This window comes from Pangasianodon hypophthalmus, chromosome 2, assembly GCF_027358585.1.
Source record: "Pangasianodon hypophthalmus isolate fPanHyp1 chromosome 2, fPanHyp1.pri, whole genome shotgun sequence".
Lineage (NCBI taxonomy): Eukaryota > Metazoa > Chordata > Actinopteri > Siluriformes > Pangasiidae > Pangasianodon > Pangasianodon hypophthalmus.
In genome coordinates, this window is record NC_069711.1 from 35,515,160 (window position 1) to 35,530,159 (window position 15,000).

Below are 15,000 nucleotides of genomic sequence, written 5' to 3' on the forward strand. Positions count from 1 at the left end.
TGTTTCATTTATTACTGTTTACTGCTCTTTATAGGAGTTTTTTAATGTAGAAACATTTAATTTCATTATTTTTGAAGGCGTCTTTACTCTACAGCATTTCTTTACATGTGCCTAAGACTTTTATACAGAACTGTATGTTCAGGAAACCAACCTGCACGTCAGCAGCGTTGCCTTTTATCCCAAACTGCAGTCAGTCTGTACAGGATTTCGGAGTTTTTTTTTTTTGTTTTTTTTTTTAAATGTCTGATTTTGCTGCGGCTTTTTTGAGTTTTTGCATTTTTTTTGCAGAGAACTACTTGAATTGCACGAACTTCTGCAGTGATGTTTGTTGGTAAATGAGAGCTTTTAGCTGTATTCATGTTTGATCAAGTCAAGTGGAGTTTATTGTCATTTCAGCCATATACAAGTACACAGTGAAACGAAACAACATTTCTCCAGGACCAAGGTGATAAAGTGACAGTAGTGCAAATATTACAGCTGAGGTAGTGTAAACAGTGTAAACATAGAAGTAGCAGCAATAATAAGACATGTGCAAAACATGTGCAGTGCATGTGCATAGAGGATGTTCCGTTGTGTGTATATATATATGCATGTATGTATGCATGAGTTCCTTTGGACCAGTTCAGTTGTGTGTGTGTGTATATGTATGTGTGTGTGTGTGTGTGTGTGTGTGTGTGTGTTCCTTCAGTCCAGTTGATGCATGTGAATCGAAGAGGGCTTTGGCTGAATGCGTGTTGTGACGTCACATGACGCGTGTTGGCTCAAATCTGCTCTAATTGAATGTAATTAAATGAAAAATTGCGAGCTCCTCCAAATATTGCAGAGTTTACTTGATTTTTTCTAAATTCTGTGATGCAAAATCATGAAATCGCGGAGGGACTGTGCAGTGGTCCAGCTTTCCTGTTTTCTACTGTGATAAACACTGAGTAAGCTGCTTTTTAAAAAATTATATTAATTGCAGTTAAAGTGAAGAAACATTAAAAATATTTTTCCTTCTCTGTGCAGATTAATCAGGATCGTGTGGATCAGCTGCTTCAACAAACTGAAATCATCTCCCAAATTCTAAATCCCAAATCCTAAATCATCTCCTAAAAAGCTGAATGTTGTTGAATTCCTCCTTCTCCTCCTCCTGATCAGTGTGGACGTCTGAGCGTACAAACAGGAAAACAACCTCTGCGTTCCCCCGTGCAGAACTTCACAGAACCAGAGAACAGCTTGGTATGTGTTCATGTTACGTCTTCATTTCTGATCTTTCATTACGCTTTACAGTTTCACCACCATGTTGTCGCTCCACATCGCTCACCAGTTTCACAGCTTAGATACAAATCCACGTAAACCAGCTCACAGATCTCGTAGCAAAGAGCTAAGAATGCTAGCTAGCTGACCGGAGCTGGCTAATCTCCATAGCGATGATGATGTAACAGTAATTATATTGTGATTGTAAAGGAGAAGGTTATATGATGTCTAACTGATTATCGGTTTGTGTTTGATCATTAGAGCTTCTTCAGGTCGTATCCTGTCTTCAATGTCACAAAGAACAGCTAACACAAGAGCACAATGGAAAGTCGGAATCATCCCGTCCAAACCCCCGGCGCAGACTCGGAGGCACTGGATGTGATTCCGAATGTAGGAAGCGAGAACGCGGCGTCGCCGCGAATCACCAGCAGCGCTCGTCAAGGCCGAGTCGCCAAACCGAAACCCAACGTGAACTGCAGACGCAAGCGCGAGTTCATTTCTGAGGAAAACAAAGACGCGTCGTATTGGGAAAAACGCCGCAAGAACAACGAAGCAGCCAAGCGCTCGCGGGAGAAACGCAGACTCAACGACATGGTGCTGGAGAACCGGGTGATGGCCCTCAACGAGGAGAACCTTCGCTTGAAGATGGAGCTTCTGCAGCTGAAGCTCAGGTTCGGGCTCATCAGCGCCGCTTCCTACACGGAGAAAACACAACAAATCAGCAACGCTGCTGAAAACAAGCGCACTTCTGAAAATCTGCAGCTCCCGAGCGCTCACGTCCTGATGAACTCGGACTCGTCGGAGACGGAGCAAATTACTCAGAGTGAAGGTCAAGCGTCGTTACCCAAATATCCCTCCCGAGGATCTCTGTCCGATTTCTCAGACGGATCGTCTTTGGACTGTCCTGAACCGGCAACTTATGATATGAAGCGAGAAAGCGCAGGCGTTCACGCCGGCGTCATCAACGGCATCGCGAGCCGACATCACGATCGAGTGCAGAACCACCACGGCAACGTGCAAGAACATCACGGTTCTCATCAACCTGCTTCTAACCAGAGGAGCGTGATTCTCTACAGCAGCGGCTCGTACGTCACGCAGAACCAAGCGGATCCAAAGCAAACAGGAAGTGGTGATCTACCAAGAGCGTACGCTTTAGAGACTCTCTCAGAAGTGGCTCAGCAGCTCGCGAGGGGATCGCTGGACGTGCCGAATTACCATGACGCCGAAACTAAAGCAGATGTTCACTACACCCTTCAAGACCAACATCTCCTGGATGAAGCTGATCTCCAGTACCAGAACATCTACCTCACTGAACCACCAGCGCTAACCTGCGAGGGCGATCTGAGAGACGACAGGTTCTCGTCTTTGAGTAAGGACACGTCCTCGAGCGACGGAGATCCTCACAGCTCAGACAAAGAAGCGTCCACTGATGACGAGTCTCCATCTTCTTCATCCTCAGAAACCGGTCAGAGCTCGCACTCTGGTCAGAATGGAGGAACCGTTAAAACAACAGCGTTACCGCACAAGCTGAGGCTGAAACACCGAGCCGTGGCTAACGAGGATTCCACCTCCAACACTTCAGCCTCTTCAGCACTTCTGCAGTGTGGACGAAACCTCACCCAGAGCGCAGACGGACCTCCTGAACCTTCTCCATGCAGAGGCAGCGTGAGGACAGGGTCAGGATCACGAGGAGACAGGAATAAGAAACGTGACTGAGAGGGTTCCTCTCAGCTTCAGAGCAGAGACTCAGATCATCTCCACTGGCTCGCTCATCAGCGGTCTGTATTTTTAAAATTCTGTTAAATCTCGGAACTTATTTTTGGACGTTTTCTGTCTTCTGGATTACGTCCCTGAAGGAGATTTGGCCTGGTTCCTCACGCTGTAGCTTGGACCGTCATGGTGTGATGATGTCACACGTTTAGAACTTGCTAAAAGCAAAGCTAAAGTGCACTACAGTCCTCAAAACCTTCAGCACTTCATCTACTTCAGCACTACAGGAACACTCGCTCACCTTCACCCACGTCGCCCAAAAGCATCATGGGAAAAAAGTCGAGGGAAGAGACGACGAACAGAATTTTATCCGACCAGGAACAAACGATTCACATCTAGATGAAGTGAGAAGTGAATTAGAACGGATCCTGCTGTCCATCGATCAACACTAAAAAGATGTCAGTGATAACACTAATGCATTCACACACACACACACACACACACACACACACACACACACAGAGCAGGGTGAGAATTGATTATCAGCACTTACTCACACTATTTTCCAATAACGTTAAGTGTAAAGACTTTTTATCGCAGTTTCACAGCGATTTTTATCAGAGTTACACGTTCCAGTGTTTAAGATCTCGCACTTAATCCTGCGTTCACGCTAACAGGTGACGAGTCACTCGCGTGAAACAACAGTGGCTCTATATCGCTTCTAAAGCTAACTAAATACTAATTAAGATTAGCAAAGTGAGCTAACGGTAGTAGCTACGTGCGCTCAGACACCAGCCCTCTCTGCGACTTCCTTCCACACTTTACTTTCCCTCATGACGTCACTCAACACATTTAACGTGACAGGAGGAGAAGAAACCACGGCTGTACGTTTTTCTTGCAGTTTTGCGGGAACTAATTGCAGCTAGTGAGCGGGGAACTAACGAAACGTCGGACCTCACGCTCCGTAGGATCGGTCTGAGGAATTATCCGAGACGATCGTTTGGATTTGTCGTTTTTTTTTTTTTTTACAGAGTCATAACGAATTTGTGTAGAAATGAGAAATTCTCCGTTTAAATGTCGCTGAAATCGCAGCTCTGTGTCGGTAATGTACGTGGAAAACGAACGCTCTGTCACTCGCGAGTGTGAACGCAGGGTTAGCGTTAGTCACTTAACTGAAACACGTTTCTCACAAAAATTTGCACGAATGCGTGGATTCGGCTGTCACTAGGGGGCGATATCACTCTGTCACCGCGATTTGTCCGTCCTGTAAACACACAAGCGCTAAAGTTACAGCTCAGAAATGAAACAATACAGAAAACTCCGAACTCCTGAAAGCAGAATGTGTTTGGGTTTAAGCGTAAAATTTTCACCTCCCGTGTTTTTCTTTTTTAAACACAAAACGTAAATGTTTGTTATACATTACAAACTTCACGCTAATTTTAAACCTAATTAAGATTCAAAAGCATTTAAAAAATTTAAATTTAATAAACTTCTAAAAGGTATTTCACGGCCGAGTATACGATGTTGTATTTAAATATTTTAAAGAATCGCGGCAAGAAATTAAATCCTTTTTATTGTTTCCTTTTAAAAATCCCGATGCACAAATATCACGATTTTATCGTATTCCTGATTAACAGCACTTACAGCACTGGCACCTAAATGATAAAGTCGGTTAGTAAAATTCTCTTTTTTGGTAGTTCTGAGTGAAATTTACATCTTGAACATTTTAAATAACGCAGTTTAAAGATGAAACTCAGCGTCTGTAAAAACAGTAATGTGTGTGATGTTTGTACGATCTGGAGATACGATCACTCCGAAAATTTTATTTATTTTCACTCCAAATGTTTCTTCTGTTAAATTTAGCACCAAAGACACAGAGTTTCAGTGTCATGTGACGTTTCTGCCACACACACGTTCTGCACTGTAAAATACTGTAATAATAATAATAATAATAATAATAATAATGTTTTTTAGAGAACAAAAACACTAAAATCAGCGCTCTATCCCTTTACACTTTGTCTTAATGCTGGAATTTGGTTTTTTAGTGTCTTATAATTCATTTAAATCTGTATTTTGTTTATTTTATTTTTGGTCTTGTCTCGTTATAAACACTTTGTGGGCATCATGATGGTGTCTGAGCCGTGAGGTTCATGTGACACGACTAAAACCAGCCTCCTGTAAGATAAAACTGTGAATAATAATAAAAGAAGAAGAATCACTTTTACATGCTTTAAAGTAAGATAACGTAAAACTGTACCGGATTTCATCAGCATGACTTTATCTAAAATGTACAACTTAAAGTCAGGACAGGATCAAAATCTGAGGTTCCATTTATATTCGGACTGAATATCAACGTGTCCACAAACGTAAAGAAGAAAATAAATCATACTCGTGTCTGGTTTTGAAGATTTGTAGCCGAAAGTGACGTCACGCTGCGTTAAAACTACAGCTACAGTCCGACTGGTTTAGTGTCGAAAATAGTTTGTGCCTGATTTCTGGTCGTATTTGTAGACAGAAGCGGCTCCGTTAACAGAGTTTAATACAAATAGCAACAAAATTCAGAATGAAAACAATTTAAAAAAGTCATCTTACCTGCACACGGGAATATCAGAATATCAATTTGAAGAAAAACTCACCCTTTAATTAGAGAAAGTAAAGCAGGTGGATCTCACACAGGTGTGTAATGTTCAGGTGACCTCTTGTGGTCAGAAGGAGAAGTGCAGCTCGTTCAGTTCCCTGTGATGTCACTCTGAATCCCACTGCTGCTGAGTGCTGCACTCTGATTGGTCAGAAGGTGTTGATTAATTCTCTATAACAGCAGCTCTGACAGTAGCGCAGGTTTATATTAATGCACTCTTTCTGATACCTTATTGTTTCCATAGTAACAGCTCATTCACAGGGACGTGTACAGCGGACGCTCCACTGATGATAAACAGAATAACACGTGTAATCGCTGATCTGTAAGGAGATGTGTAACGTTTATGGAAGGAGTCTCCAGTGTCAGCGCTTTGTAACAGTCAGAGGTAAAGCTGGAACTTTAAGTTTTCCGATGTCTTCAGGACAGAGGAGTTTACGCTTCTTTGCGGTTTCTCAGTAACATGCGGAACAAGCTGCGATTATTTTCTCTTATTAACTTGAAGAGAGAGAATAAAGAGACGCTGGTGAGGGAACGAGTGTTTATAGCTGCTATAACGTAAGTGACGTGTGCAGTTCGAACACAATTAAGATCTACGATGATTCTATCAGAGCTGATATCTGAGCCTCTCGTCTCCAAAATACACTACACTCAGTAAAATACACGGGTTTGAGATGCACAAATGTAAAGATTTTAAAGTTGGATATCAGTTAAAGTGCACGTGCTGTTCATGAGCTTGGACAGAAATATAACAGCAGGGGGCGTGTCCTAACACTGTTTATAAACAATGAAAGGAATGAAAGGAACGACTGTTTATAGCTGCTATAACGTAAGCGAGAACAGAAACTTCTTTCACTCACATTCCACAACATTAAACGTAACTATAAATGGATAAAAACTGACATGTTGTTCTTTAATAAATAAATTGTAGTTGCTGGTAAATTGCTGTGGTGTAAGAGGAATAAAACACTCGAGGACGTGCCGTTAAAGGAAACTAATCAACCTGGAGTGATGGCAGTAACTGCGCTTCACCTGAAGTTGATTATTTTACTAAAACGTTACAACATGAAGTGGTTTATTTATTATTTATAACATTTCAACAAACAAACCAGCACCAGAACTCAGTAAATATGAGCGGTCTGATTTGATTTATTTCATCGTGCGGAATCTGTTTACTGAAACACGATGAGAAATCAGACACAAACACTAACGTGGATCTGTTCCAGTTTGTAAAGTTTTATACGTGACTAAGACAAATACTGCACTGTTTAATCGACCGAGAGGAGAAACGAGAGAGGACAGTTTGTCCTGACGCTTTCACTACCTCAGCAAACTCACACTGAAGCGTGTGACGTGTTTAAAGTGAGTTTTATCCACTTTACATGCAGCTTAGAGCCGATTCACATCAATAAAATAAAATAAAATAAAATAAACTGCATTAGACTAGAGACAGGAGAAACACCAGCATCCATCACACACACGTTTTATCAGAAATGATCAGAGTGCTGTCTGTGCCGAGTGTGTGAACACACACACACACACTCCTCAGTGATGCAAAGTTTTTAATCAGATTTATTTTCGTTTTTTTAACGCTTTATAATTTTTTTATATTTTAATTGTTATATATTTCTCACAGGTGGTGCAGTCTTGTGTTTCACTGCTGTGTCTTTAAAAGAATGACAAGAAAATAAAACTGTGTTGGGTTTAAACGTGTCTAATGTGGTTATAACACACACACACACACACACACACGCACACACACACACACACGCACGAATCATACCTCTCGGGTTGCAGACCACAAGGCGGTGGCCCTGAACCCTGAGCTCCCCGTCCTAAAAATATAAATATACATTTAAAAAAATATATTGCTTTCTTACGGCGCCCCCTGGTGGCTCAGGGACTTCTTACACACTATATACACACTATATACACACTATATACACACTATATACACATTACATAATGAGAAACGGCTCAGACTGTCGAAGATAATGTTGATCTAACAAACAAAATTTAAAATAAGCTTTAAATGATTTTTAACTGTGATTTATATAATGATTATATACATGCAGTAACTGATTTCAGCCAGCAGGTGGCAGCACGTCACCAATAAACTGTAAACCCTCATTAGTGATGTTTGTTTCTAAAGCAGTTTAATTACATTCTCTCTCTCTCTCTCTCTCTCTCTCACACACACACACACACACACACACTTTTTGTAATGAACTAGAAAGCATTTATTGATCAGAATTATTTCAGTTAAAACTGTTCCAAGTTTTGAAAACAAACCATTTATGAGAACAGCACTGCAGAGCACACACACACACACACACACACCTTAATTAACATCTTTATATTAGCTCTGTATTATAATTATTACTGTACAGGATCAATCATTCATATATAAATATCTGTACTATACACTGTCCGTTATTTAGACATGCACTGATAATCATCACAATTAACACAACATCGTTACTGCAGCGAATAAAAAACACACTCCAGGAAATAATCTGCATAAAAACAAACACTGAGAGAAAAAAAAAGCATTAAACGTGATGAGAGCAGTTTGTTTTGTTTTTCAGTGAATAATGAAATATTACAGTGTGTTTAATAAACCAGCTGCAGCGTTGTGTTCTTTAAACATTTCATGAAAAAGTTTCAAACTTTACAGAACACTTCTGCCTGCGTCACAAAAAAAAAGGGGGGGGGAAAAGCATTTATTAATTTATTTATAATAATTTTCCACACAGAGGGGAATGCATTAAGACGGAAAGACGCTGGGATTAAAGCCGGATTAATTCACTTTAGGTGATTTTGTGCATTAAAAGGAAAAAAGTTGCAGATTCCCGTAAAACCTGACGAACTGAAGGAGAATAAATCTGAATCAGTGCGCTGTAACGGACATCAGAATAAATAAATAAAATCCTGCTAGTTAAAACACTCGAACCTTAACATCCATATGATAATAATAATAATAGTTATTATTATTATTATTATATATAAATATCTGTCCTGTACACATTAATGCACTAACACACACCTGCTGATAATCAGTTCTACAGTACAGTGTGTATAAACATAACACTCAAAGTCTATAGCTTTAAAACATTATATATATAAAATCTCATAAAACAGAATAAAATGTTTAGTCTGATTATCGCGATTATTATCTACACACGCGGCTCCATCTCACACACACACACACACCAATAAAACTTGGTGAGTTTATAATATTAAAACACAAGAGAATACATTAACGAGTCTCTCTCTCTCTCACACACACACACACTCTCTCTCACACACACACACACACTCACACACACACACACACACACAGTGTGAAGCAGCGAGTCCTCCAGGTCACATGGTTACTTGTTGTGAGCTCTGCGCAGGACAGCGGGACTCGAGCCCAGGCTGTGACTCCTCCAGCGCTCACGCAGAACAAAGTCGTAACTCTCTGAGGGACACATCGCGTAGAACACATTCGCTTTATCCGGAATCAACAGCTCTGAGACACACACACACACACACACACACAGGGTTATTATACTGAGTGTCTGTGTGTATGAGTGTGAGTTTGAGAGAGAGTGTGTGTGTGTGTGTGTGTGAGTGTGTGTGTGAGTGTGTGTGTGTGTGTGTGTGTGAGTGTGTGTGTGTGTGAGTGTGTGTACCTCTATCACAGTGCAGGATCTGTGTGAGTGTGTGTGTGTGTGTGTGTGTGTGTGTGTGTGAGTGAATGTGTGTGAGTGTGTGTGTGTGAGAGTGTGTGTGTGTGTGAGTGTGTGTGTGTGTGTGTGTGTGTGTGAGTGTGTGTGTGTGTGTGTGTGTGTGAGTGTGTGAGTGTGTGTGTGTGTGAGTGTGTGTGTGTGAGTGTGTGTGTGAGTGTGTGAGTGTGTGTGTGTGTGAGTGTGTGTGTGTGTGTGTGTGTGTGTGAGTGTGTGTGTGTGTGTGAGTGTGTGTGTGTGTGTGTGTGTGTGTGTGAGTGTGTGTGTGTGAGTGTGTGTGTGTACCTCTATCACAGAGCAGGATCTGTATGAGTGTGAAGTCGTTGCAGCTCATATTCTCCACGTTGTGTTTCTCCAGAGCTCTCTGTATCACCTGACTCGTCTTATCCTGACTGCTTATCTACACACACACACACACACGTGCGCGCACACACACACACACACGCACACACGCACACGCACACGCACACACACAGTCATTACACACCTGAAAGCCTGACCTGCCGTGTTCTGAACACAGTTTAATCCTCACTGTTACAGTGTAATCATGTACCAGGATGCTCTTGTAGACGTTGCCGCTGTGCAGCTCCATGCTGACTCTGATGATGCAGCTGTCACTCTGTTTATTATACACAGCCTGGGAGGAGGAGGAGGAGGAGGATGAAGATGATGATGATGATGAAGATGGAGACGCACCATCAGAGCTCAGACTGGAGATATCAGACTGAGAGGAGGAGGGAGCAGGAGAGGTGCAGCGTGGATCAGGACACGAGTCTGCTGAGATGTTCAGGCACGATCCAGACTGCAGCACACACACAGACACACACACACACACACACACAGACACACACAGACACACACACAGACACACACACAGACACACACACAGACACACACACACACACACAGACACACACACACACAGACACACACACAGACACACACACAGACACACACACAGACACAGACACAGACACACACAGACACACACACAGACACAGACACAGACACAGACACAGACACACACAGACACACACACACACACAGACACAGACACACACACAGACACACACAGACACACAGACACAGACACACACACACACACACACAGACACACACAGACACACACACAGACACACACACAGACACACACACAGACACACACACAGACACACACAGACACACACACACACACACAGACACACACACACACAGACACACACACAGACACACACACAGACACACACACAGACACAGACACAGACACACACAGACACAGACACAGACACAGACACAGACACACACAGACACACACACACACACAGACACAGACACAGACACAGACACAGACACAGACACACACACAGACACACACACAGACACACACACAGACACACACACAGACACACACAGACACAGACACACACACAGACACAGACACAGACACACACACAGACACACACACAGACACACACACAGACACACACGCTTATGATTATGACTGTATGTATAAAGTGGACGTCACGGTGCCACTGACTCCCGTTGTGCGGATTTGAAGCCTTTAGTCGAACTGAAAGCTACATCTTGACTGGAACCGGAGCACGCGCTGTAGATACGGCGGTTCTGACAGTGGCTCCGCCTCCTGTCCCGCCCATACTGGTTGTGGACACGCCCCCTTTGTGCCGGGAGACGGGAATATCACGAGCGCAAACGAACAGCGAAGCAGTTTCTAATAACAGCGTTACTCGTTAATTAATATATAAAACGGTTAACTGTAGTTGTGTAATTTTTTCGCAGGTATTTTTTTACTGTAGTCAAGAAAATATTTTAGCGCTTTCAGTCATGAATTATTTCGTAATAAATTATTTATGTTTATTTTTTAAATAAATGTTCAGAAACCTTCAGATTTTTGAACCTTATGTAAAAAAAAAAAAATAAATAAATAAATAAATAAGTGTGTAGTAGGAGTAGTATTTCATTATTTATTGTTTTTTATTTTGAAAAACAGTAAATTTATTTGCTTTAAGAAGAGAAATTATTCCCGTGAAATTAATATCAGAAATAAAACTTTAAGGTTATTTTAATTCTAATTTATTTATTTCTCACAATCATATCGTCATGACGATCGCACATCACATGATTTGTGCGCATCGTACAGCACTAACATGAACACTGAGACACGTGTGTGAGAGACACGTGTCTGTCTGTTCTGTATCTGACCAATCAGAGATCAGAATTTGATCATGTGATCATTGTTACCTGTGATTTGGGGCGGAGTGGAAAGGAGAAGTCGTCCATCTCTGAGCTGCTGGAGCCTGACGAGGAAACACTCATCTGGTCCGAGTGTGTTTTCTTCTTAGAGCTGTCACTGCTGCTCAACAACCTGCACACACACACACACACACACACACACACACGAGACTGTGTGTCAGTACCATCACTGTGCAGGCTGTGTGTGTGTGTGTGTGTGTGTGTGTGTGTGTGTGTGTGTGAGAGAGAGAGAGAGAGAGACGTACAAGCCAAGTTTCTTGCTGATGAGTCGATGGCTCCAGCTCGGTGACCCGGGACATGAATCCACCGGAGGCTCCAGCTGTCTGGACAGATCATAACTACACACACACACGCACGCACACACACGCACACACACGCACACACACGCACACACACGCACACACACGCACACACACGCACACACACGCACACACATACAGTTATCTCATAATCCTAAACACAGTAATAAGATTTCCATCATACCAAGTTTGGGATGAAGCCTTTAAACTGAGTGTGTGTGTGCGTGTTGTGTGTGTGTGTGTGTGTGTGTGTGTGTGTGTGTGTGTGTGTGTGTGTGTGTACACTGACCTCTGCTGGTCAGACAGGGGTGAGCAGCTGTTGAGCCAAGAGGAGACACAGGGGTGAGACGGGAGAGAATAGAGAGAGCACGACACCTGCAACTGCCGGATGTGAAACAGAACCTCAAACTCCTGAGAAAGAGAGAGAGAGAGAGAGAGACAAAGACAGAGACAAAGACAGAGAGAGAGAGAGAGAGACAGAGAGAGAGAGAGAGAGAGAGAGACAAAGACAGAGAGACAGAGAGAGAGAAAGAGAGAAAGAGAGAGAGAAGAAACAGCTGTTAAAGAGATGTTTCAGTCATTAAAATAACCTATAATATAAACTACACCAATCAGTGGGCAACAGCTGTGTGTGTGTGTGTGTGTGTGTGTGTGTGTATGTGTGTGTGTGTGTGTGTGTGGTTATACTCACTCTTCTTCGTTTCTCAAAGTTGATTAGTCCGCCCTGAAACACACAGACATCATTATTATTATTATTATTATAATTATTATTATTATAGGCAGGTAAATCTCAGGTGTGTGTGTCAGCACCTCCAGTGTGTCAGGTAGAGCTGTGTCCAACATGGTCAGGATGGTCAGGTACGTCCCCAGGTACGGCACCTCTCCCCCACTGTAGCTCTGCATGCGTGCGCACACACACACACACACACACACACACACACACACACACACTTCCTGTTTTAGAGTGGTACTTTCCCAATAGCTCAAATGGAAAACTGAAATTTAATAATTCCTAAAATAAGAGACACGCACGCACTTCCTCTTCAAAGAAGAGGGACTTTATAAAACTAAAAGGAGAAACAGTCGTGTCATGTACAGTCAGCTCCATAAATATCCGAACAATGACGAAGTTACTGTTACTGCTGTCTGTCTACAAGAGTGTATTGGAGTTAAAATTAAATAATGAATATGAACTCTAAGTGATTTTCAGATTTAATCTGAGGGAATTTACATCCAAACCTGGCGACCAGTGTCGAAATTACAGCAGTGTGTGTGTGTGTGTGTGTGTGTGTGTGTGTGTGTGAGTATACGTGTATAACAGACAGAAAGTAATTGGACAAAATAACACTATCATAAATTAAACTGCCATTTTAAACACTTGGTTATGAATCTATTGCAGTAAATGACTGAAATTCTGGAACTCAGACATCAGCAGGTGCTGGGTTTCTTTCCTGCTGATGTTCTGCCAGGTCTTCACTGCAGCTGTCTTCACTTCCTGCTGGTTCTCGTGATGTTTTGTCTTCAGTTTTACCTTCAGCATGTGAAATGCAGCTCAGGTGGATTCAGGTCAGGTGACTGACTTGGCGGTTGCAGAACATTCCACTTTTTAACCTTAAAAAGTCTTGGGTTGCTTGTGAAGCTCCATCCACTGAGTGTTGAAGCATTTGTCTGAATGTGAGCAGATATCATCACCCTGTACACTACAGAACTCATCCTGCTGCTTCTTCAGTCAGCAGTCACATCAATAAATATTAGAGATCCAGTTCCACTGGCAGCCGCCCACACCCACGGCCACACCCACACCCACGGCCACACCCACACCCACAGCCACACCCACGGCCACACCCACGGCCACACCCACGCCCACGGCCACAGCCACACCCACACCCACGGCCACACCCACGCCCACAGCCACACCCACACCCACGGCCACACCCACGGCCACACCCACGCCCACGCCCACACCCACGGCCACACCCACGCCCACGGCCACACCCACGCCCACACCCACGCCCACAGCCACGCCCACAGCCACAGCCACACCCACACCCACGCCCACACCCACACCCACAGCCACACCCACGCCCACGGCCATGGCCACAGCCACGCCCACGCCCACACCCACGCCCACACCCACGACTATGCCAGGAGATGAGGTGGTACGCTTCAGATCATGAGCAGTTCCTTCCCTTCTCCATACTCTTCTCTTCCCGTCATTCTGCTACAAGCTCATCTTCATCTCATCTTATCTATCCAATAGGATGGGATTTTTTTAAGGTTTTTGGTAAACTCTTATCTGATCTTCTTGTTTTTAAGGTTTATCAATGGTTTACATCCTGAGGTAAAGCCTCTGTATTTACTCTGGTGAAGTCTTCTCTTGATTGTTCACTTTGACACAGACACAACGACCTCCTGGAGGATGTTCTTCAACTGGCCAACTGTTGTGAGGATACATTTCTTCACCAGGGAAAGAATTCTTCTGTCATCCTCCACAGTTGTTTTCTGTGGTCTTCCGGGCCTTTTGGTGTCCCTGAACTCACCAGTGCGTTCTTTCTTTTTAAGAATATATCGAACACTTGAAATCAACTCTAGACCTTCCTATCTGGTTACTTGTAAGTGAAATAATGACAGAATAACACAAAACTGTCCAATTACTTTTGGTCCATTAAAACGGGGAGGGGCTACATATAAAAAAGGGCTGTAATTCCTACACCAGTCACCTGATTTGGAGCAAATTAAAGCTGGAATTCTGTACTTATTTAAATGTCAACTCCTCTATAGTGCAGTAAACCGATAAAATAACAATTTGTCAATGTCCAAATATTTATGGACTTGACTTTATATAAAACTTCATCAGGCTACACGGTTTTTGGGTGAACTCTTCCTGTAATTTTACGTAATTAGACAACACTGGTACTGTTCACGTGTCCTTCACACTGCTTTCTGAACGGAGCAGGTTTTATTTACAGAGTCTCAGAACACCGCCTGCTCACCGACGAACGATTACAGTGACATTCAGCGCTATTCTACAGCAATAACACTGTCGCGAGTATATACGTATTAACGGATTATTACCGTTTACGTTTAATCTCACCGTGTGTTTGGAGGTGGAACTGAG

General features: G+C 42.9%; 2 protein-coding genes across 3 annotated transcripts in view; one reads left to right on the top strand and one right to left on the bottom strand.

Annotated features, from left to right (window-relative positions):
* nfil3-5 (nuclear factor, interleukin 3 regulated, member 5) overlaps nucleotides 1-7,014 on the top strand; it is a 9,025-nt gene extending 2,011 nt beyond the window's left edge. The window contains exons 2-3 of the mRNA XM_034308386.2: nucleotides 1,006-1,218; nucleotides 1,498-7,014. Coding sequence (XP_034164277.2) covers nucleotides 1,558-2,952 — 1,395 coding nt within the window. The 5' untranslated portion in view covers nucleotides 1,006-1,218; nucleotides 1,498-1,557 and the 3' untranslated portion in view covers nucleotides 2,953-7,014. The remainder of the gene's footprint in view (nucleotides 1-1,005; nucleotides 1,219-1,497) is intronic.
* Nucleotides 7,015-7,794: 780 nt separating this feature from the next.
* Nucleotides 7,795-15,000, bottom strand: part of rgl3a (ral guanine nucleotide dissociation stimulator-like 3a) — a 25,862-nt gene continuing 18,656 nt past the window's right edge. For both annotated transcript variants that reach the window (XM_053242328.1, XM_053242331.1), the window contains 9 exons: nucleotides 14,977-15,000; nucleotides 12,693-12,779; nucleotides 12,574-12,606; nucleotides 12,172-12,293; nucleotides 11,829-11,921; nucleotides 11,572-11,695; nucleotides 9,866-10,114; nucleotides 9,598-9,712; nucleotides 7,795-9,095 (listed from right to left, as the gene is read on the bottom strand). The exon at nucleotides 14,977-15,000 is cut by the window's right edge and continues 54 nt beyond it. In XM_053242328.1, the coding sequence (XP_053098303.1) occupies nucleotides 8,956-9,095; nucleotides 9,598-9,712; nucleotides 9,866-10,114; nucleotides 11,572-11,695; nucleotides 11,829-11,921; nucleotides 12,172-12,293; nucleotides 12,574-12,606; nucleotides 12,693-12,779; nucleotides 14,977-15,000 (987 nt within the window). In that variant the 3' untranslated portion in view covers nucleotides 7,795-8,955. The remainder of the gene's footprint in view (nucleotides 9,096-9,597; nucleotides 9,713-9,865; nucleotides 10,115-11,571; nucleotides 11,696-11,828; nucleotides 11,922-12,171; nucleotides 12,294-12,573; nucleotides 12,607-12,692; nucleotides 12,780-14,976) is intronic.